A 23,800-nucleotide genomic window follows, 5' to 3' on the forward strand; every position below is an offset into this window, starting at 1 on the left:
CCTAAGCCAGGAGCCATCAGTCTATCTCACAGGTGTTGGAGGGAGCATAGGCACGGATTTTAAATGCATTCATTGAAAGCGACCCTTTCAGTGTAGTTGCTGTCACTTACAGAGAAAAGATACTGCTTGTGGCATTCAGTTTTCTCACTGTTTCTAGTGAGATGCAGATAATTTTGAATTCTTCCCTGGGCATACAAATGCTAATGAGTAACTACACGCTCGGCGCTCAGCCTCCTAACCTTCCTCTGCTAGGTAGATCGTATACATCTTTTGATCCACAGACATATGTGAATCAACGGCATCCTGATGTTTCGAGTGACAGGACATCCTGCACGTTGCAAAGAAACTCCTGCAGTGCTACATTCCAATTTGGAAAAGAAAAATACAGCCCAGCATATCACCCAGGAAAGACTGCTGAGTACTGTCATATGCAATATGTTTCTTCTAGTCTTTAGTGACATGAAGCTGATTTCCAGTCCTTCTTCCACCTGTATTCATTGATTAAGATAATAATAATTAAAAAAAAAGATAGACCTGGTGGTGGGAAATAAACATTTTTTTGCTGTTTTGAAAGCTTTCCATTCTGTACTGTGAAGAAACCAAGCCGTTCAATATTCTTTTCATTAATAGACAGAGGAAGCTCTGATCTACTGATTTACCATTTTATCCTAGTTAAGAGAATATAATACAGATACACATATATTTTTAGAGATTAGTTCTCTCTCTCTTTTTCTCTCTCTCTATACATTGATATTTTTATACATACGTTACTCTCATCAAAACAAACCCAGTGTATGTGGCAGGGAACTCTAGTACTGAGTCACCAATATTCATTATTTTCTTCTAACATCTATAATTAAACTTATCTGAGATTCTATTTCTGTGATAATACAGAACTGGTATAAGCACATTTAATACTACCAAATGTTTCAGGCAATAAGACTAACAAACCTTCTGCTACATTGAGCAGTTTTATCCTCTGCAGTTCACTATTTGTTTGTGCTTTGCACCTAATAACTTGTGCTGTTAAAATTTGAAGTTATGTTCTTTCCATTAGTATCTGTCAGCTATCCACCCTGTACAACAAATGAATCTTTTTATTTCTTTGTGCTGTGTGGTGATAAAAGGTAAATCTTTGTAAGTTAAGTTGTGACTTGGAGAGTCTCCTGACCTTCTGCTGTCACTGCCAACCCCCAGCCATAACCTGGGAACTGTGTGGCTGGCCTGAAGTCCTCCTCCTCCCCTCAGTTGTCTCTGTGCCAGCTGTTGTGAAAGCCTGGGAACGGAGATGAGGTGGATTCGGTTTGTTTTGTGAAGGTATCTATGTTTGCTTTGCTTTAAATCTTTCATGTTTCACTCCTAATCTTAGCTAGTGGGTAGATAAGACAAAGGTCCTGATTTCCTTATTCATATTTACTGTTTTCAGCAATGCATGGTCCTATCAGCTTTGGTGTAATTGCTCGTGGTGTGTAAATAAGCATACGTTTATCAGGCTGAAACTATCTTTACTTCGTCACTGTAAGGGTGTCCCAGAGGTAAGTAGTGCAATCATCAGAGAATAAGTTGTCAGCTCCAAGTAAAAAAACTGCTGCAGATGGGTGACCGTTGTACGTACAGTAGTCAACCCATCTTTTTCAGTCTCAATACCAAAACTACCAATTCCATCATTAAATATTTACCTGTAAACCTTGAGATGAAGACATTCATGTTGCACTGAAATTCTGCAAGTTCTTTATAAATTAAATATAGCTGTTACTATCAGGGTTTTTTTTCTACCCTGTCTATACACTCTGAAGGAAAACAGTCACAAAAAGTCAAGTGTCAAGATAGAAAGGTGTTTTAATGTTAACTAATAACCCAGGATATTGCTTCAACTGAAGCTGGGAAAAATCAATCATATTGGATCAACAAAAGTTTGGTCTTGAACATGTAAGTAAAAAAACCTTTGGGAGACCTACTTTTACTCCAAAATGGCAGACAAAGCGAAGTGATTCTTATGAAATTGAATGATTCACACAGTCAAATAGTAAGAATCCTAGCTAGAATCAAAAAGCAGCCCTTTTTGTCTCCAGATAACTAAAAAATATCAGAACTGTAAAGCTAGGTTCAGGTCAGTCCCTCTGGAAACTCAGAGGTTTGGATTTGAGGTTCCATCCCTAAAATGGATTTTTGAAGTAGATAGTGAAAGTCATTTAGTTGCTGAGGATGGATAACTATAGGTGGGCTAATGGATAGAGTTAATGGAGGAGGTCAGCCCTCTTAAAAGTAACTTCTTTTATTTAAACAGTCAGTGGCAGTCTGGCTAGTATAAGAGGCACCTAGCTTCTGCTGGACTCTGAGGTGCTTCTTTGTGGCCAGACAGTAATGGAATACTTGCCATTTTCTTTAACTCTTCTATACTGGAGTGCTGGCACTTAAATGTACTCACTATGTGTGCTGCTAATTTAGTTAAACACGGCGTTTTTCCATAATGAGAGGCAGCTTTTCCTGTTTCCAGTCCCCGTTCTACCCTCAGCTACTGCTGTGCAACCTTACCGCCTGCAGCTGGATCCCACTGCTGTAAAACCACGGGCCAGGCTGTAGCTCTGGAAATGCCGCTGTGCAACAGGAGCGGGCAGGGTGCAGCTGTCCTGTCCCAAAGCCAGGCGAGCAGAGCAGGTCACTGATATAAGTGGGGTCAGTCAAGTGTTCAGAAGGTAGTTGAGGTGCATGGCCAGACACAGAAGTACCTGCAGTCTAGCTTGGGTGAGGACTGAGCTAACGTGCAGCTCAGAAGAGCCGTGAGGAGCCTTGTGGGGACCTGTCATGGCTTTGCTGAGCTGTGCTTCATGGCTCTTTCTCGTTTCATAGCGGCCTGATCCAGGTCTGAGCTGCAGCGGGGCTCCTGAGCCCATGGGCAACATGGTGGTGAGGAGGCAGGGGTCATAGCCAGCAAGGCCAATTAGTGCCCTCAGAGCCCTGAGAGGTACAGGTTGTTTTTCACATTGATATTTGTGACTTTTTTGATGAGGAAGAGCCACGGGACACAAATATCTGGACATCTTCAGACATGATCTTCAAATATTTTTGAAATTCTTGTGATTTCGATACTATTTTCAAATCCCAAAAGATGAACCAGACCTGGACAGCCACATTTAAAACCTGCAGGTTTGCTTTCTTCTTTTGAAGGGTTTTTCCTGAGGCAACATCACTGCTCTCAAACTGATGAGCTTTAATCTTACAATGACAAATGAAAAACAAGCCTAGGGCTCTGTACTTCAGGCACACTTCTGCTGCAAGTTAGAACTGGCATCATTTATTTGAAGCCCATGGGGCTGGTTAGGTTTAAAAACACTAAATGGGAAGCAATCCCAATTGAAATGTGAATCTTTCTGACCCTTTAGTGTCCTTATTTTCCCCCAGTATTTAATTTGTACCTGTGGTTAAAAATGGAAGAGATAATTCTTCCAGATCCAATTTTGGAGGCAGTCTCCTCATCTCTTGGGATCTGAATTTAGAAGAAAAAGAGGAGAACAGCTCATACTTTGTCTAGGTGTTTGGGTAAAATCCTATTCACTTGGCTCCCTAACCTCCCATTAACATAGCACCAAGACCCGTTTTTGGAAATCCTACTCTGCAAGAACAGTGTTCTCAGAGCCACTGCCCAAAGACGTTTCTTAGCTTCCCCTTGGCATGTTTGGCACTATAGAGGCCTCCACATGGATAAGATTGACTGATGCATCACTGAGGATTTTGTTGGTAACTTCATTTAAAGAATTTTCCTTCACCTGAGGATCACTCTGGTAAATTTTACTGTAGGAGAAAACAGTTTGGTCCACTGAAATTTGACATTTTATTCCCATAGCAACTTCCCTCAGAGAGCCTTCCAGTTCAGTTATTAATGAGGTTATTCTCATAGTAACTCTGAGGGAGGTGAATATTCCCACTTTCTAGCTGAAAAAGATGCTTCATAGCCTATTATGTGTTTCCTGATCTCACGGAGAAGTCTATTATAGTTACAGTGGAATTTAGACTTTCTGGATTTTGGCAATACATTTTCACAAGGAGTTTCTTTTCTGTTGGACATACCTGTCAACCTGTTTCTCCTTGCAATAGATTTCAGAGATTCTTTTTGTCAGCTCATTGCTGAGTAAGCAACATGGTCAATCAGAAAATCTCTTTACTCAACAAAAGGGAGCTATGATTTATCACTTACAAAAGGTCTTAAAGACATTTTACTTTTGAACAGGTCCTGAAACTTTTCCGCTTAGTTTCAATGTCAAGTTTACCCTTCCAAAGAGCAATGAACACCATGGAAACTCACAAGGGCTTCCCTGCTATTCACTGGCTGTGATAAGGTCTAGTACATCAATTCAATTGTTCCTTGATGACTTTTGATGTTTCCGGTGTTGCTACTAAGTTAATAGGTTTTCTGAACCAAATCTCTGTCCTGTTGCAAAACAAAACTATTTTCACAGCAACAAAAAAGGATCTTTAATTAAAACTTTCACTGATCTTAAAAAAATAAAAAGGAATTAGCTGACTTGTGAGTTTATAATAAAATTTTATAAATTACTGCTTTGTAATAGGATACATGGATGAGTGATTAAGATGGTATCAGAAGTTCCAATTACTTTCTATTAAAACAAGTTAGTCTATGCAAAAGAAACTTTTCTACTAGAAAAGAGGTTACCTGAATGCTATATGCTAACAGAATGTAGATGAACCTAAATCAGTTGTGAAGACCTGTTGTGGTAAACTAACTTATGGTTATCCTGAAGATTTGACACTGCCTAACTAAATCCTAATAATTTTTGTGTGGCAATGAGGTCAGGGTTATGGACTTAAGTCAGTTGCATTATTATCCAATCCACCAAACCTAATAATTTCAGTTCTTCATGTTGGGTAGCTTCAGTGCCAGACTAACTGGAGAATCATGTGCCTTCATGTAGCCATTAACAATGAATCTTATGCACAAGAAGTGAACTTCTCTACAACACTAATGTGTTAACTGTTTCCAACTAGCACCAAATCTTTTCTGGCCTTTAGGCTTGTGTGGTTACCCAGGCTATGGCCATTGACAGACACCAATGATGGCTATGTAGCAAAGGTGAGAATATTTACAACGTTCCAGTCCATCCTGAGGAACACCTGACTTCTGATGATATTTTTCATAGCACTGAGTTATACAGCAATATGTAAAATCCCTGATCTGTCCTTACAGGCTTTTCACAACAATCTCTGGCTATTTGCTGCTTGTTGAAAAATAGTAGTAGAATTAACAGTGTAAATTCATTTCACTTTTGTGTTAAACCTAAAAGTGAATTCCCCTGTATTTGAAGTACAATTATCTTTTCAGCTTAATATATGGATGATTAACCAGTCATCATAACAGAAGACCAATGAAGTGTTGAGAAGTGTTGCTTCAAAATAATGCTGCTGAAGGTTTATACTAAGCTGACCCACACAATCAAGACCATCTAGGCTGATGATCCATCATCAGCACTCAGGTTCTTGATCTCAGTCTATGGTACCACATTATTATTTTCAGACTGATCAGATCAGTGCCCCTCCACCTTCACAGGCATGGAATTAGCATTAGCAGAATGTCTTGTCTGTGGTTCCCCTGCAAGGTGTTAACTTTGCACAGATCTCTCTTCTTGGTCACAGTCTGAGTGTTCTCCCCACTTTGAGCCTGCACTATGTTGTATTTCTACCCCTTTTTGAACTTGTTAATGCCTTTTGGTTTAGGTGGTATCCTGGGGAAGGAACTATTATAAATTGAATTGCCTTTTTGCAGTATTAGCCTCCATTCATGCTTGCCACTATTGTATTTTGTCTCTTTTTTCCTTTTAAGCTGCCTCAGCCGCTGCTATTTTAAATCTTAGGTATCTGTCACCAGAACTTCACCTTGGTTATTGCCTGTACCATTACTCATCATTGGGATTTCTGAAGACCTTGCATTATCCCCCCAAAAGACAAGTAAAACATATAATTTATGTTAATTTTTTCAGCTCACATCATCAATGGTGACGTTAAACAGATAGTCATTCTTTCCTGCTTTATACTCCACTGCCCATGAGGACGTGCTATCCACTTGGGCTTGATCCCTACTAGCTTGTTCAGCTGACTTTTTGCAATGTTAATACACATTTCATGTCCCTTATATTTTCTGCCCAGCCCTGCCAGCTCTATTTAACCTTTTTTTGGTTTATTAATAAGAAACAATTAAAATCCATTAGTTGAAATGAGTAACTTTGCCTTCAAATAATAGCAGTACTCTAGACTGTATTAGCCTAAATCTTTCTGGCATAGGATGTTTATTATTATTTCTACTTATTTATAGAAGGCTAATAGGCCTTCCTGGGATTGCCATCTAAGTCAAAAGACAAATCATTTTAGCAGATCATTTTAAATTTGTCTTTATCTTTATGGCATATGCTCACTTCTGCATGAGGAGAAAGTGCAAGTATTAGAGTCAGTATATTTTAATGTGACAAGGATCAGAGTTTGATCTCTACTTTGATATGAAACAATTTCTGTAAAAGTAAAATACATAAACTCTGTACTAAAAAGTACTGTAACTCCCCTATGAAGGTGACTGTCTCATTCTACTGCTCTTGAAACTAGACTTCTAACAAAACTAGCCTTGTAGGTTATCATAACATGTGACAATTAGCTTAATCCAGTCTAAATGTCCATACTGCCACCAAAAGGGGTGCTCCTGCTCTCCTCCCTGTTCCTGCTGTCTGCAGTGTGCCAGAGATGGTGGCCGTGTGATTGCCTCATTTTCTTCTCAGGTTTTCAAAGAGCAAGTCTTTTACCTGCGTGATCATGTGCTTTTATCATTGCAAGGATCATAAAGAAGGGCTAAAACACAGTGTCAGTGAGGTGGTCTTAGAGAGAAGTTTGTTGTGTAAGCTCTAAAGCACGTAAGTTATGCTTCTGATTTGGGGAAATATAAGTATTTTCTACTTCCTCTCATTTTAAGGCTGTCTGAAAATAGAAATCTTTCCTCTGGAAAGCTAAAAGCAAAATGAAAAGTAATATTTCTTGAAGTGTTCTGATTTCAGAAAAAAAAAGTTCAGAAATGCACACACAATCCTCATGGACACAGATAGAAAACAATAATAGCAAAGCAAAAATTGCCATGAATCAATACTGAGAAATTTTTCATTTCAGCTGAGATCAGTGAAGAACTTTCGATTTTGTAATTCTTTCACTTCCTTCTCCAGTGGAAAAGAGGTAAAATGGAAAGCAGGCAGAAAGCAAAAAGATGAGAAAGACCCCAACTCTAGATAATTTTCTGTTTGCTTTCATTGGAGTTGAAATCAAATTCTTAATCAAAAGATCAGAACTTTCATATTGCTTTGTATCCTTCAGATCGACATTATTTATTTAAGAGTAATTTTTCTCCTCTTGTCTCTTCCTACATTTGCTCAAGCAAACCATGGCAGGCAAAAACCTGCTTTCCAATTACTCTCTTTTTTCCAGCCACCTGAGTATCTGTGTATGCCTCTGAAACAGAGTAACCTGTCTGAAGACAACAGAGGCAGTACACTAAACTCTCCAATTATGGATTTTTATGGTTAAATTTTGGAGAAGTTTTAAAGAGTAATAAAGCCAAAAAAAATTGACTTTATTTTTTAATCTAATGCTCCCAAGAAGGACTGTGGGACAGGTAGGCACTCACAAGATCTCTTCTGATCAGTACAATTAACCTATGCCACTAAACCCCTATTCCTGCTCAATCCTTCAGAAAGGAATAGCTCATTTCATCAAATCAGTGTTAAAATTCTTGTGGAACAAAGCAACAGCCAAACATTCCCGCATCTTCCACAGAGCAATAAACTTTTGTTTCTCCATCACAACAACCTCTGCAGTCCCTGGAGCTTCTGGTGAAGCCCTTACTGAGGCTACCCTTTCAGGACTTTTGGCAAAAATGAGCGACAGTGCTCTTAGATCAAAATCCTACTGCAATTTACAGCTATAGGACTTTTTGTGCTGACTTAATGGCTTGTTGACAAGTCTCTGCTACCTGTAAATCTCTCCCAGTTGTTCACAGAAGAAGACACCTACATCCCTCAAAGCGTCAGGATGACTTTTCTTAGTTTTGTTTTGGTGATGTATCTCAAATTTCTCAGAAGAGGTCTTGAGACTGTAGGATGGCACTCAGTAGTTTCAGTTTAAACTTCTTTCAAGGAAAAGCTGTAATGATTTGCAGCTTGTTCTACTTGCCCGAGGAGCAAACTTTGTTTTACAGGTTTCAGGTAGCTGCTTGCTATATTTTTCAGACTAGATGTATTTAATGGCAGTATGATTATATTTTGCCTTATTGGAGGTGTAAACATTTCTAGAGAGAAATTTTCAATTAATCTTGGGTTCAAACAAACTATTGCTTACCAAGGAGTCGCAGTTTCCTTGAGAATGCAAAATCACATTTTCATTTCTTTTAGAGCTTTTACAGAATAGCATTAGAAAAGAAATTATGTTCTTTTACAGAATTAAAAGGGAAGCAGAGTTTTGAGAATCAGCCCTAGCATCTTTTTCTTTAGCAGCTTGGTTGTTTTCAAATGCTAGTGTTCTTCGGGATTTCAAATTTATTTCTGGTTGTGGCAACACATGCCTATTTCTCTAACACTGTAGATCACTAGGTGATTCACCAATTCTTCTAGTCTGTTTTTATAGGATTTTGGAAAATGGTAGACTGTTGTAGTTCTTTCCAGTATTCATTTTAACTAACATATTAAGAAAATTCCCCAGCCATTTAGGAAAAAACCCACACTTTTAACAATATAATGTAAGGTGAATTACTCCGAATACAGTGTAGAACCCCATGATGTTGGCACTGCTTTTGGTGAGCAAACCATGTGTCATCTAAATATTCTGTGAATTTGATGTGTAGCTAAATTGCATGTGAAGTATTACCTTGTAGGAGGATTAACATAAGGAAGTAAGAATTCCTGTAATGCATCACAGCAGATGTTATTTAGCCCACTCTTTTATCTATGGTATCAGCTATTTATTGATAGAATATAGAAATAAAAGAAGTATAAAATGATACTTTTCCAACACCATAGTACTGAGGTTTACTCCTCATTTCTGGCAATCTAGGGAAGAGGTTGCTTCCACTTCGTCATGTTTGAAAGGTGACATAGATGGGAGACAACAAGGAACTCCATCAATCTGTTTTGAGTTTTTTTGGAACAGATTTTTCCTCTGAATAACTTTTTAATGGATAATTAAACTTTTTGCCAAATCAAAATGTCGTTATTTTCCTTTATAAAGATTAAGCCTTATACTGGGAAAACAAAGCTGGTTTTGAAAGTTTGAATGGAATTCAAGTTTACTTTTTGAAACCAATTTCATTTGGGGTCATTTCAAAGCTAGACTACATTTCTGTGATATGACACTTCTACAAAGGTATTGGAGTCTGATACTCCTATTCCCTTCTGTAGATCCAAATCTTGTACCTGTTTACATCTCCCACACCAACACACCTCTGAGTGAACAAGCGTGCTTCATGTGAGTGCTGTGGGCATACTTACATAATGGGAGATATAGTCCAGCCAACAACCTCATCTTGTAGATGGACTTAGTCACCATCACAAGCAAGCACAGTATAGTACTGAACTACTCTGAAAGAAACCACTTTGGATCAGTCAAGAAGTCTGAAATGAAAGTCTTTTGATAATACAGAAACGTTTCACTTTGAGGAAACTGAAGTATACATTTCCTTTTGTAAGATGGACATTATTCTGAACTTCTGGAGTTGCAGCAAGGTGGAAGCTGATTATTGTTGTAATCTGCTTGTGATATTTTAAAGTGGAAAAGATGGTATCAGTTCAAAATGAAGTGCTTTAGTTCAATTGATAAAGTAGGAAAATTACATTTTCAAGTCAATAGTCATAATTATTTTGCTCCATTAAGAACCATTTTTTTTTTTGAGTGTAAACTAGTGTTCAAGTATCAGAACTTCCCAAGAGACAGGAATTACATTTTCCATACATTCAGTCTGCAAACTTGATCAGACTGAAATGCATTTTAAAGTTCAAAGCAAAATTAGCTGAATTTAAAAAAAAATAATCATTTGACAGACAAAGATCTTCAATTCTTTCTAATTGCAAATAAAGTCTGGATAATTATAAAAAAAAATATTAATTTACTAATTAGAAGCAGCTTATATTGAGCCTAAAACACTCATTAAGCCTGCAGAATTGAGACATTGTAATGCAATTTAAATGCACCCCCCTAAATACAATGATAGAAAACACCATGCTTCATCAGTAATGAGATAAAACCAGCTCTGAAACTGCTTTTTTCTTGTCCTTCAGTTATGTAACTCTTTCTAATTAGTAGTTTCCCCAATCAATTAATGCATAGGAATAGCCCATTCCACTCAGAAACCTCATGAAGTTATACAGATTTCATATTCTTTGCTCACCTAAAAGATGTGCCTGGCTTTATCATTCTGTCAACAAAAATTCATTTCATACTTTAAACAGTATCTTTCTTCACTAGTGCACTTGCCATGAAAAAGCGTGATGGAATGTGACTCTTTATGACTACCCTAAACATTTTATGCCTCTTAATCTAATTTTTAAGCACTGTTCATGTTTGTCCTGTCTATGTCTATTCAAGCTGGTGACTCCATCACGAGTACTGAATATATATGACTGTATCTGTTTGGTTACTCATCTTAGGTGTCTTTGTGTGGAAGTACAGCAACAATTTTAACAAGCTTTGATGGCTGCTAAGACCTCCTGAGGTTCTGTCAGCACAGCTTCATGGCTCTCTCTGGAAAACGCTAGAGCATCTGAAAAGCAGACAGCCATAAAGAAGACTGCAGAACTAATTTGAAATCCTAACAGCAGTGCTGTCCAATGAGTCTCAGGTCAAACTATACAGGCCAAATCTAGAAGGAAAATTTGATTTAATTATTACTCTGTTTTTCTGATTCACACAGAAGCAGGAAGCATTAAAACACCCCGAAACAGACCTGCAAGATTTAAGACAGCACTCAGACTTAAATAAAAATCTATTTTCTTGGCTGATGGCCACATCACATCTTGTTTCTGTTTTCTGTTGAGATCAGTGAGAATGAAGCTAGATGTCTTGAAATGCTTGTTGTATTACAAATATGGTTTTACTATACACCTCCAAATGCCTTAGTAGTCATGTTATGGTTTTGGCTACCACCAGACAGTCCAAATAAATCAGTGGGACTCCACTAAAGAAGGAGAATGTCTGGATTTATCTTATCAAATTATTCCAATTTTTCTTGAGTTGTAAAGCCCCTAATTTCTCTTTTATGATGCAAAGCATGTGTATGTCTGTGCTTTGACCACGTTGGACTGGACATTTGCTCTTGGAGATACAAAGTTCTTTTAGGTAATCATTATTGAGTGTATTTGGACTAATCACGTATACATGCTATAAATATTCCTCAGCTGCAATATTCCTCTAAGAACAACAGGTGTCAGCTCTATGTAGAATCCACCCAGTATACATGTTGCCTCTTGAGCTAGATGTAATTTACACTTGAACAAATGATGGGTAACATGAGAATATTTTAGATTAGCAAAACTATAAATGAAAGGACAGAAATTTTGTGTTCTTGTGTGATGTCATAAATCAAATACGTAATGATCTGCATCAATGTAACTTCTTTTTTTTTATTGTTCAAATCAATGTACCACTCATGAATAATGCAGCAGACGTGAATGCATATAAAAGACTTAATTGTGTTAACATATGTCATCATGTATATAATGCTGATTAAAAAAATAATAATAGGCATTTCCACTAAAACTATCCAGTATTTTTGCAGTATGGTTGTAAAAACCCAATAGTCTGTAACGTGCATAATTTCCCCAAAGTATACTTTATCTTTGGGGAACAGTGGAGCAAGAAATATTTTTTTTATCTTTTGCTAGAAAGTTTTATATCAAATGTCTGCTCCATCAGTGCTCATGCAGTTGGAAAGATATGCCTGAGAAATGGTGTGGTCTGAAGTGGGAGCTGCATTCTGTTCTCAGCTCTGCGGCAATTTGATGTGTGGGGTCTGAGTTAATCTACTGATTTCTGTACCTCCACTTCCACAGCGGTGTATACTTTTCACACTTTGAAAATGGCTTTCAGTCTTTACAGTGCTTTTATAAAGCGCTATTACCTGAATTGGCTGTTGCTACTCTCCTGATTACTTGTGTATCTGAGCCCTAAATAACTTCCAGTGCCGAATTTTACAGCTGCTTAGAGGTGTAATGATTCATGTTTCTAGAGACAGGGGCAGAAGGTACTGAAGCACTTGCCTAAGGTCACAGGAGAAGGCTGCGGCAGTAGAGGGACTCCTGTGTACAAGTTGGTCACAAACCACTGCACCATCCTTTTAGATATTCCTGATAGTTTTTGAGTATACAAATATATTTGATCAAGTATCTGTAATGGCTAGGACCACATTTTTTTTTTACTTGTCCTGGCAAGCAGGGTGCAACCATTCAGTCAGCTTGTGAATCCCATTACCATCGTCCAAGCTTTTATTAGTTCAAGATCAAACTACTGGGAAATGCTCTACATGGGCCTAATTAAAACCCATGAAAATAATAGAAGTAAGGTATATTTGCACTTCAAGTTATTAATAGAGACTTGAAGCCGTGCAATGGAATTCATTTAAGGTCTATTTGAGCATGACTAAACAGAAAGAAACAAAATACTTTAATTTGAATGCATATATAGCTCATTGCTGAAATTAACAGGCATCCGTCACTCTAATACCATATCATGCAACTGATGTCATAAATGCTGATCTATTTTCTCCCTTAGTTAGGCAAATACATGTTTTATTCCATAATCCTTCTCAGTTTTGAATTAATGGTGACTTTTTTAAGGGTGAAGGTGGGAGATGGGGGAGGGGAGATTCTAATACTTCTTAATTTTTCCAAATTGATGAAAATCAGTGAAACTGAATCATAGTGTTAATGGTCACAGATTTATTCTGTGGATTTGCCTGTATGAAAAATTAGCTGAACACAATATAAACTAACTGATTTCTGAAAAATGTCCATACTCTAAGACTCAAATTCAGAGCTGATGTCTAAGATCTCCAAAGTATGGTGTGGCAGTAAAATGAAAGCAGTGCTCAAAAAGTTGGAAAATATTTTTTTTTTGCTGTTGAGTAAAGGATACCAAGAAAGCTATTTGCAAAAAAGCAATAGTCATATTACTGTTACTGAAGAAAGCGTCCTTTTGCCAGCCACACCATTATCTCAGTGGGGCTTTGCACTACGACCATGTAATTCGCTACAACACTAGGCTCCACAAGAGTTAGACATGCCATGTTTTAGAGGACAAGAATACAATACTTGTGATATCCTTGTTGCACAGAGGAAATGGTAGTGTCTGACCTTGATGATATTTTAAACATTGGAAATGACAGAGGTCATGGTGGGCTGTAATTCTTCTCAGAATAAGTAGTGACCCTTTGGTGTTGAATTTTCACCAAAAGGGAGAAGCAGCACATACAGAACCTAAAAAAAAAGTGTGATGAACAACATAAGCCAAAAATTTTGAGACTGTGAGATTAAAAACACCTGAGGAAGACACCTGAGGAGAATGACTAGTGTAATAATAAGGTGGCAGTGAACTCAGCTTGACTGTTCACTGTTTATCAGGGCTGTGATGCTGCATGGCTGGTCTGTTGTTGATGGGACTGTTGCTTAAAGCATCTTAGTTTTACTCAACTGAATGTGGTATTGGTCTCAGCTGCAACGGTATCCCTTTTTTTATTCTTTCCTAACTTCCCAAGTAAGATCTTCCCCAGTTTTTGGATCTACAATGTTGTGAGTATGTTTGAATGACCAGAAGAGACCAAGTTGTCTCACTTAAGTGAATTGACCCTTTCCAGAAAACCACAGTGGCTGCAAGCCTAGCCCATTTCAAATGCAGGCTCAGGTGTGTTTACGTACTTCCACAGTCACTTGAAATTATCTTTATTTTCTCTTGCTCAAAATGTGTTGCAATCATCGTACCTTGATTTAAATAAGGCTTATGGGACAGTGAGCTGTAGAAAGAAAATACTCTTTTTTGATTAATGAAGATCTGAAAGTGTAACAGCCCACTTTCTATTCATGTTAAACATAAAAACTGAGAAAATTTGATCAATTGTTGTGGCTAAGTTTTTTAACCACTTATTTGACTTACTAATAATCCATCTTAAAGTCCATGGTCTAGTGCCTCATTTAATAATTACTTTCTTGTGAAAGTCCAATTTACAATTAAATCCAATTAAAAACCCAAGTTGTTTTAGTCATTCAGAGCAATAAACACCACTAAAGAAGGAAGTACAGAGAGATAGAACAGAAATTATATGGACAATAAAAAATGTCCTTCTCATAACTAAAAATAAATGCTTAATCTTAGTTTTACAGAAACAAAATAATTCATCAAACTGATGTATTTCAAAACCAGCCAGGCTTCAGGACAATAATATAGTCAAGTCTTACTGAAATGTGGCTTGACTGAAATTTAGATAATTACAGACTGTTTCAACAGTTTTCCAGTTCTTTTGGGGAACTGGGCTCAGCTCAATGACTGCAAGGTAAAGAACAAACTCAAACTAAGCTTTCTTTAAGGAAAGTGTTTGTTAAAAATTGCTAAAATAAACAAGAAACATCAGAAGGTTTGAAAGCAGAGGAGTGACACAGACAACAGCATGCTGGAGGGAAAAATTGCTGGATTTTCCCTATCAAAGAGATTAATGAGATTGATATATTGTTTTGAACCTTTTTAATGTTGTGTTGATTTCCTACCTATATTAAGGATCAGCTTAAAGATCCCAGTCATTAAGCTCTTCAATCCTCAGACCAGGGGCATGCGTGTGGGAGGGATGACTTGTGGGAACAAGATTTAAGTCGATGTAGGTCTGTGTGGAAGGTGGTTTTGCTAAACTGACTGTCTTGTCTATCAGACCAGTATTGACCAGCAGGAACTACAAGACAGTGCCCCAATGGTAAAAACTGTTGGCAGAGACCCCAGCTGCAGGTCATTGACAGACAATCTTGCTTCTCAGACATCTGGGTAACCCTAATTCTTACATGATTCAGCACAAAAATTGTTTTCCAATTTCCAAGCAGCTTATAAATCCTTTGCAAGGTTATGCATTTTCATTTTAGTATCCGAATCCTAAACCTACTATATTCACACTTACCATCTTTGTTTACTAAAGACTAGAGTCTGCTGCTTTCTGCTCTGTCAGCTCTGGATTTGATTTGGTCTTCAGCAACTACCAGGAAGGTGGTTGCTATAGCTGCACTAATGAAAGGAGCAACCATGTTTCCTTGAAGACAGGGTAAGCAAGCATAAATAAACAAATGCTTAAATATATTATAAGTGGTGTTAATAGTGTAAATGAGATATTACTGCAACAGGGAAAATAAGACTTTAGTCCTTTTCAGTGGCTTGTTATTTATCAACCTTGCAACTTCCTACCCAATGCTTAGCTTGAGCTGATACAGCTTTTTTGACAAATATTAAAAGTATTATTAGTTTTATAGGACTTTCTTCTTCATCATGATGCAAGTCACTTTTTTGTTGTATTTATTCATGTCACCACATTTTTCCAGTGACAGTCTGTCTCCACAATTTTGCCAATTCCTGTTATGGCAATAACGGGCACATAGATGGAGGTACATGACCAAAGCCAGGAATGTAAGAAAGTTTTAATTAAAAAAAATCCTGTTAAGTTGCATTGAACTTTGTCAACTCTGGTTCACTGAGTTCAGTTTTAAGTGTGATTCTTTTCTGACAAGTGACTGTAAAAACTGCATCACACATTGTCATGTTTATGTTTCAGTGGCTCCGTATCAATTTTGTTCAGGATGTTGTTTGATTTTTTTTAAACCACTAGACCTACCAATGAACCCGAGATTTGAAGGTCATGCTGTGTTCAGTCTCATGCAACACCAACAATAATGGCATTTCTGAGAAAGGAAATCTCTCACTCACCTTCACACCAAACCACTTCGGTGTCTAGGGCAGACTGTGCTGTCAGTTTTTCACGAAGTGAGAGTAAATCCATTCTACTGCCAAGCTAAAATGAAATCTCCCAAAACAAACTTATGCTACATCTATGAAATAGTCTTGCAATATTAGCATTATATATTGCATTAAGGTGGCAAAGTTCAGAGGGCCTGATCCTGCTAGCTCATCATGGGACAACCTTCCATCACTGTAATGGAATATGGGAATTATCCTGCAGAGTGATTACTGTAACAGTACTATCCTTCTATTACTATATACCTGTAAGCAGACGGTGTTACTTACCTGAATTATTCAGTACCCTTTTAATAGATCTTAATCTTCCTGGAAAATGCTGAGCAGGTTTTGCTAACGGCTGTGTAATGCTAACTTACTGTCTCGTTATTTGGTTGGGACAGAGATACGTTTCTTGGAGATACTGAGTGCTGGAGGCATTGGGCCAACAGCAGCTGATGAATAAAATGAATGGAGCATATTTTAAAGCAAACCTCCTCTTTGCTAGGTATTGAATATGTTTGGTGTTTCAAGAGAAAAAGTAAATGCCACATGGTAAAAATACATTAGTTGGAAACACTGTCTTTTCTTTTCTTACCTGATTTCTGATTCTGACTTAGCACTCTATAAATTATTTTCCTTTTCTTCTCTCCTTTATTTTGCAGTTAACTTTGACCACTTTCAAATATTGCGGGCTATTGGGAAAGGGAGTTTTGGAAAGGTAAGAAACAATTTGCTTTTAGCAGTTAAAAATCTAGTAGAGAATTCCTTTGTGTATGTCTGGTGTGACCTGACTGGGGTAAAGGAACATAGGTTTTGTAGCCTTTTGCTTCTTAAAGACATCTGATTATCAGTATGAACTGACTCTGACTAATCATTAAATTATTTCTATTACAATACATTCACTAAAATTAATTGAGTGAAAATTATTATAATAACTGAGTCTCCTCAGTGGGCATTAGCAGAAAATCAGTCCCCAAAACAAAAACAAACAAAAAAGTAGGAGCAGACTACTTTTTTAGGCAGTCCACTAGAGTTATCTTGTTCTTAAATCTCTGGACTTATTCATCTCTTTAAAATAATTGCAGTATTTTAAAGGCACTTTACATAGATTCCATACACTTGGGACTGTATAAACTGACATACACTGTAATTATGATCATTGAGTAAATGTTTGTTCAATTCAACAGGCTTTTGCTGAAACAGAGAAGATTAATGGTTTGTTTACACATGAGTAGACGACCTTTCTTTCCTATAATAAAGACTATAACAAGGTTTTAAATTTTGATATGGCTAAAAACAAGGCCATGCAATCAGAGAAAATCTTATTATAAAAATATTAGAAACCGTTACTCGCAGGAATACATTTGAAGGTGAAATAGAACTTCAGTAACTGATCAAGCAATCTTGATTTCAATGATTCTTGAGTATATGCCAGCTGAGTGCTGGTGAGCTACTTCTGTAGTTATGCATTAAGAACACACACAGGATTTTGCTGGCTCTTGGCCTTCCATGCAGAAAAATTACTTTTATTTTACAGAGGCCAGAAATACTTCTCGCGGAACAACATGGTCCTTCGTGGCACGGTTCTTATTCAGTTCAGTAATTTCCAGAAGAAACCCTCTTTGAGGTCAATAGGAGAATATGCTGCTAGTGCAAAATGGTATTCAAAAACCCCCTAAAAATCAGGGCAGCTGGAGATTTATGATTGTTTATTATCACAATACAGTGATGGAATATCATGCCAAACTAAATAGAGGTCCAGGAGTGCAAGTCAGGTACAGTATAAGCAGTTAAAGATATATTCAGATCCTGCTGGCCATTGCAAAGACCAGCTGCACTTCTCTTTCTTCAAAGCTTCCCCGTTCACACCTCTACTATCTCTGCCCTTTCAAAGGGGCCCTCACCCTTCCACATCATGCAGCAAAATAAAACAAGCCTACATGCTTTTTGAAGGCTTGTTGTTGATGTTTGATCCACTCTTCTTCATGGCATTCAGGAAACTGGTGGATGTTTTTATGATATTTCTAGAAACAACTAATTTTCTTACAGGTTCATGTGGCTGCAGTGTTCTTGTGAACCTGCTTTGGAGATAGGTATGAATGAGAAAAGAGTTTCACAACCCTGCAAGAACATGTTTAATGTAAGAAAGGACTCACGTATAAGTCCCCTCTAAACTTAAATTCTTATTTTGCAGCTGTCAAATGCAACAGAAGAGTCCTTGGCATAACAGGCTTATTTTTCCCAAATGAATGCAAGCTTCTGACGAATCACCTTGTTTTTCCTTCCACAGACAGGGAAAGAAAGAAACCCATTTTAAAACCACTTATTATGCCATAGCCAAAAGCACAACATGGTAAATCAGTCACCGTTTCAAGTGTCTTTCTCTGTGAGTCAGTCTTTATCGTTCATTTAGAAGCCTCGTTGCTGGCAACTTTTCCTATTACTGTCCTTCTGGAAGTACCTGGCAGCAGAAAACATCAACAAATGATGCAAGACCTCTAATCTCTATTGACTCGTTGTTTGGGCTCTGTTGTGCTCTAGCATCCTGCAACATATAACACCGTGTTTGCTATCATGCCTGCCTTAAACTGCCGCCTTCCTTTATGGCTGCTCTGTGGCCTTTTCTGTTTTCTGAGAGCAATAGGATGTTTTAAGACATGCTCTACTTTTTTATTTTATTGCTGTTGGTACGATCTCTCTCTCTCTCTTTTTCTTAAATTACTCTGGTTGCTACAGCAACCTTAGGCCTCTGCAGGATGTTGCTGCAGGAGGTATCTGATATGGCAGAGACTCCACAGCTCAGCTCGATCGCGTGCACAGAGCTCAAGGTGATCCTCAGCGTCTCACCTCCTCCGTCGGGGCCGACTGCTTCAGCAGCAACACTCTGTCCCTCCCAGCTGGCTTCACAAAGCAGCTCCCTGCCTTTTCCTTTGGCATTTTCAATCCACAGTAGCAACACTTGCTGTTACAGGAATTCCTAGGCCATTTGGTATCGAATGCTTTCTATCTCGAGAGCTTGTCTTTTCTGAGAAGCGGCCACCTGTTTTAAGCCGCTGCCTCAGTACGCGCTGTTTCTTAGGGACATCTTAAGAGCAGGTGCAGACTTTATGCACTGTAGCATCTTCCCCAGAAAAAGTGAAGATACATCACAGCAATTGTGAGGATGGTAGGAAATGGGTGTGGAGAGAAGAGAAGCAAGGTGCGTGCCCTTGTTTCTGGAAACAGCCAGGCTGGCTTCAAAGGTGTCCTTCGAGAGCTCAGGTTGTACCCTGGTAAGGGACAGAGGAAGGAGGTGAGATCTGAGCCTGCGCAGGACCATCGCAGCCACAGCTTCTGTGGAAGCCAGTGGTTCTTTTGTTCAAGCCAAGTGACGTGCAGGCTACGGCAGAATGGTGCGTGACCACTCGGTGAATACGTGCCCCCACTCCTGGGCACGTGTGTACATACCCGGTGTATGTATCTGTACCTATAGATACTGGTACAGACCTGTGAGCTGCTGCAAGGGTGGCAGTGGTACCCCAGCAAGGTATGTGGCACTACTCTAAAAGTAGCCTTGCTGGCTTCAGTAACCTTGCTTTCCTAGGTAGGTGAAGGTAGCTCTTTGCTTATACTTTGATGTCCTCGTATATTATGGGAAACTTTTTTTTTCTTCTTTTTTTTTGGAAGATCTTTAAGCTAGTTAGGCTTGGCAGGTTTCAGCTATTAATATTTCCAAATACATTTGAAGTGGGCCAGGTCAGAAATTTTGTCCAGTTTTATTCGTATATTAAATATTTGCCTTCTAAATCAATTCAGAAGTAAAAAACTAAAAATACTCAAACCAAAAATGTTAAACACTGGTCTAAGTAGCTATTTCTTTATGACATGTGACACCTTAAAAGTGCTCTCTCATGTTTAATCTGGCTAATTTTTTCCATGTTGTTATATGTAGAGCCATCATTCTTTTCAAACAAAATATTGAAAAAAAAATTTGAAGATCATCCAGTAACTACAAAACTGACTAGGAGTGAAATACAAGAATTATCATTGTTCTTTACTGCAACAGTAACCATATAATTGCAGGCTTACTGCCGCAAAATAATTTGTATTCAGGTGCAACAACTAGTTTTCAGGGATTTTATAGTACCAATTTTCTTCAAGTTATCTGTTCATGGGAGCAGGTATACTGAACAATCTGACCTCCTTAAATTAAATTCAAATTATGATTTCAATGTACAAACTATTTCTTCTATTTGTCTAAGATGCTGAGACACTGGATTTAGTTCTGATTAATTTAGTTGTATAAAACAGTGACTTCCTCTGCTGAAGTAATTGAAATTACACTAGTGTAAAACAGATGGGAGCCCAGAATCATGTCTGCATTGATTGAGGGTACTTTACTAAATAATATGCAAAGTATTTCAGAAAAAAATATGCTGCTATCCTAAAAGCAACAAAGCACACAATTGCAGAATATTAATATTGTTTGACAGTATAACCACCTATTTTTTTAGCTTGAGTTAATATGAAATGTTACTAAGCAGATGCTTGGTCCCTGCTCCAGCTGTCGTGGTTTGCTCAGGGGAATCTGGGATTGAATCCCCCTATTTCAAGGAAATTCCCCGGCAGTGTAAAGCCAAACTTATGACATCCATTCTCCTGCCTCTTTGTGTAAATCTTTCCAACTCTGCTTGTAGGCTCAGACTATGAGCATTATTTTTTCAGAGTATATGGGTAAGAACAGACAAGGTAGCAGTATTTCAGGCACATGCTTCATAGCAGATTTGTCAATTCCCACTCTGAGTGTGAAACATATAGCTGATTTCTGTCTTGTAGTCCCCTACGTCTAGGTGAGTGTCTTCTGCCCATGCAGTGCCACAGCCCCTCTGCTGAGCTGTGATTACTCATGGCAGCTATAGCTGCCCCATCCGATCTACTGACCTGACGTAAGATGCACCGTATTACGATACAGAAGCATGGCTGAAGTGTGAACTCCAGCTGCCAACTCTCTACCTAATAGTGACCTTGCACAGAGGAACTTTCTCTGATTGTGGTTTTGCATCTCTCCCTCCTTTTTTATGACCTGTCATGAAACCATATCATGTGGTAGTTTGAGAAGCCTAAGTACTCATGTGCCAAACTCAGATCAAAATGGCTTTATTGAGCTTAAGTGTGCCTGCTCCCTGTTGTTCTTTCCAGACCAAGCACATGGTAGCTAGAAGTCTTTTGAAGTCAGTGGGAAACAGGAGAAATCTGTGATTTTCCGCAAGTCAAATTTTTCAGCCATCCCCATCTTTTGCTCTGGGAAGAGCTTCTCTGAAGCTACCTATGGCTGCTCAGCCAACACAGCATTATGCAGCTTTCTGCAGCAAACCATTAGCACATTCTGCCCCAGTTTTACTCAGCATAACTCTCTCGCTTCACTTACTTAGCTCTGCAATAGCCTGTAGGGCACTTCGTCACCCATAGCAGTTGCACTGGCTGTGCGACCTCTTAATCTGCGGATCAGACTTGATCTGTAGGTGCTCTATTTTTAGCATGTGAAATCAGAGGAAATCCAAGAAGGTAGCTTAGAAGTGGACCATAGCATATGTTGCTCCAGAAAAATGAAGTTTAGCCTTGCAGTCATAATCTATTGGTTTTCTTCCCCTGGCTCTGAGGGAAAGCGGCTCCAAGTCACACAGGTCAAATCTCTTTTAACCTGGTAGTTTTGAAGGCAGTTCATTGTACCTTCTCCCAGATATAAAAAAGATACAACCCTGTGATAACAGCTAAGACATGTAGAAAAACCCTCTTTAGAAAGGCAATATTTTCACAAGTGACTTTTAAAAATAAGCATCACGTAACTCCAACGAAGATCAATGGGCATTCGTGTTGCCTACCTTTAAACATGTACAACACAGATGCTTACATCCAAGCTAGTCATCTACAGTCTCATTAGGGGGACCTGAGAAGAGAAGCAATCCCTCTAGAGATGGTCCCCTGGACCCATTTAGACCCCTAGGTCTAATACCTTAGGTGGAGATGGATGGGCCTGACCCTCCCTGCTGACTATGAAGCTGGATAGTTGTTGAGTTCTTGACACTTATATTTGGTTTGAAGCATCACCTATAGAGACTGCTGAAGCAGTGATATCAGTTTGACTAGGGCACTGTCTGGGCTTTGGTAAATGGTATTCACAGAAAATTTGAAAGGGAATGTTTTAGCAATGTGAGCGTGACAGGCTTCCATACTGATATGTGTAAATAAGGCAATTCTGCACAGACTTCCACAATAATGAGTCATCACAGAATTTGTTTGTTGAGGAGCCAGAGCACCTGTTTGCCCCTATTTTAAAATGACTCCTTTGAAAAGAATTTATACCATAAACAAAAAAAACCAATTTAAACATTTCCCATTAAGACTGTACACGTAAGGAGAGTTCGAGGGCTTTTCCTTTCTTTCCTGCAGTAGTGGAAAAGTTTCAGCCCGTTGACTTCAGGCTCAGAAGAAGTGCTGACAGCCAGCAGGAGGATTTCCACTACGATTCAGCACTATCATTGCAATGTCAGGCGTTTTTCATGATAACATCAATGTGGATACAGCTTGTGTTTCCTGATTTTTAGTAGGAAGTAGCTTTAGTATATTCATTAAAATCCTATTGATTTTGAAACGGTGTTAAAAGATATGCATAGGTACACGTTACTAGAAAACGTTTACTATAATTCTGCTTTAAAGCTGTATGCTAGGCAAGCTTCTACTAACAACAGAAGGCCTGTTTCAACTGTTCCGAATACCCTTGTCTTTACTGGCAGGTAAGCGCACTGAGTGCCTTCTGGAGTCACAGCAGTGCTTCAAAACCTGTTTACATTACATATTGAGGTGCTCTGTATGATCCTAGTTTGCTGCATTGGTCAAACCTGTAACTCTCAGCTGAGTAAAACCCCATTCTCTCAGCAGTCTCACTAGTCAACAATTCAATAGGGAGGCTTTTTATGTAATGGAATAGGAGTCTTCTGCAAACACCTCAGTCTTGGCCAAGTTTCATATGAAAATCAAGCTGCAAATTCATGCAAGTGAATGAACTTCTGGACTTAGGTTCTGAGCCAAAATCCATAAACGTTGTACTTTATAATGTGATTCACTACACTGGAGTGTCCACGTAATCTCAGACAGGTTGTCGGGAATTGCCTCTGCAAATTCTGTTTATACTTTTGAAGAACCTGTGGAAGCTTGAACAATTCATTTCCATCCCTCCATTTCTGTTCAACCCCACCTGCTACCTTTTCCTCCCCCAAAAGGCCAGTTCTAATTCCCCACTGTTCCACAGCCTGGGTTCTTTCCATATAAGTGTGAACCCTTAGTTGTCTTAAGGGCATCACCAACATACAGACTGTCCATAACAGCTCAAGGAGCTCAATAAAACAAAACTTCAGTACTCACCATTGTGCAACATTGATGGGCTCAAGACAAAATATTACCATCCACGTTCTACTTAATTAGCAGAACATCTCCTGATATTAGGAAAGGTAATTAGAAAATCTGCTTGATCACAACTTATCATTATAGGTTAAAGGTACTCTAGTAACTCCTCTCTGGAGTAGATTTGAGCTAAGGGACACACTTAATGGAAATAGAGTTGCAGAGAGATAAATGTGGTTTGGTTTCACTGGCTCAGTTCCTCTTGGACGGACTGGAAAAAGAGGGGAAGTAAAATATGCTGATGGTACGCACCTGGAGCCTTTCCTCTGTGTTTAAGAAATAAAAGTGACCACACAGTAGATCTCTCCAGGGTCCTTACCCTGGTGCTGGTGGTTCATCACCAGGTCCA

General features: G+C 38.5%; 1 protein-coding gene across 5 annotated transcripts in view; it reads left to right on the forward strand.

The window, feature by feature from the left end:
• The window catches only part of STK32B (serine/threonine kinase 32B), a 183,942-nt gene that overhangs the window by 13,053 nt on the left and 147,089 nt on the right, over positions 1-23,800 (forward strand). For 4 of the 5 annotated variants that reach the window (XR_011326550.1, XR_011326552.1, XM_069793765.1 and 1 more), the window contains exon 2: positions 16,674-16,729. The exons of the other annotated variant lie outside the window; for it this stretch is intronic. Coding sequence is in view for 2 of the 4 variants with exons in the window: in XM_069793765.1 (XP_069649866.1) it covers positions 16,674-16,729 (56 nt within the window). In the remaining 2 variants the exon portion in view is untranslated. The remainder of the gene's footprint in view (positions 1-16,673; positions 16,730-23,800) is intronic. 5 annotated transcript variants of the gene reach the window in all.

Source organism: Haliaeetus albicilla, chromosome 1 (assembly GCF_947461875.1).
Source record: "Haliaeetus albicilla chromosome 1, bHalAlb1.1, whole genome shotgun sequence".
NCBI classification, from domain to species: Eukaryota; Metazoa; Chordata; class Aves; order Accipitriformes; family Accipitridae; genus Haliaeetus; species Haliaeetus albicilla.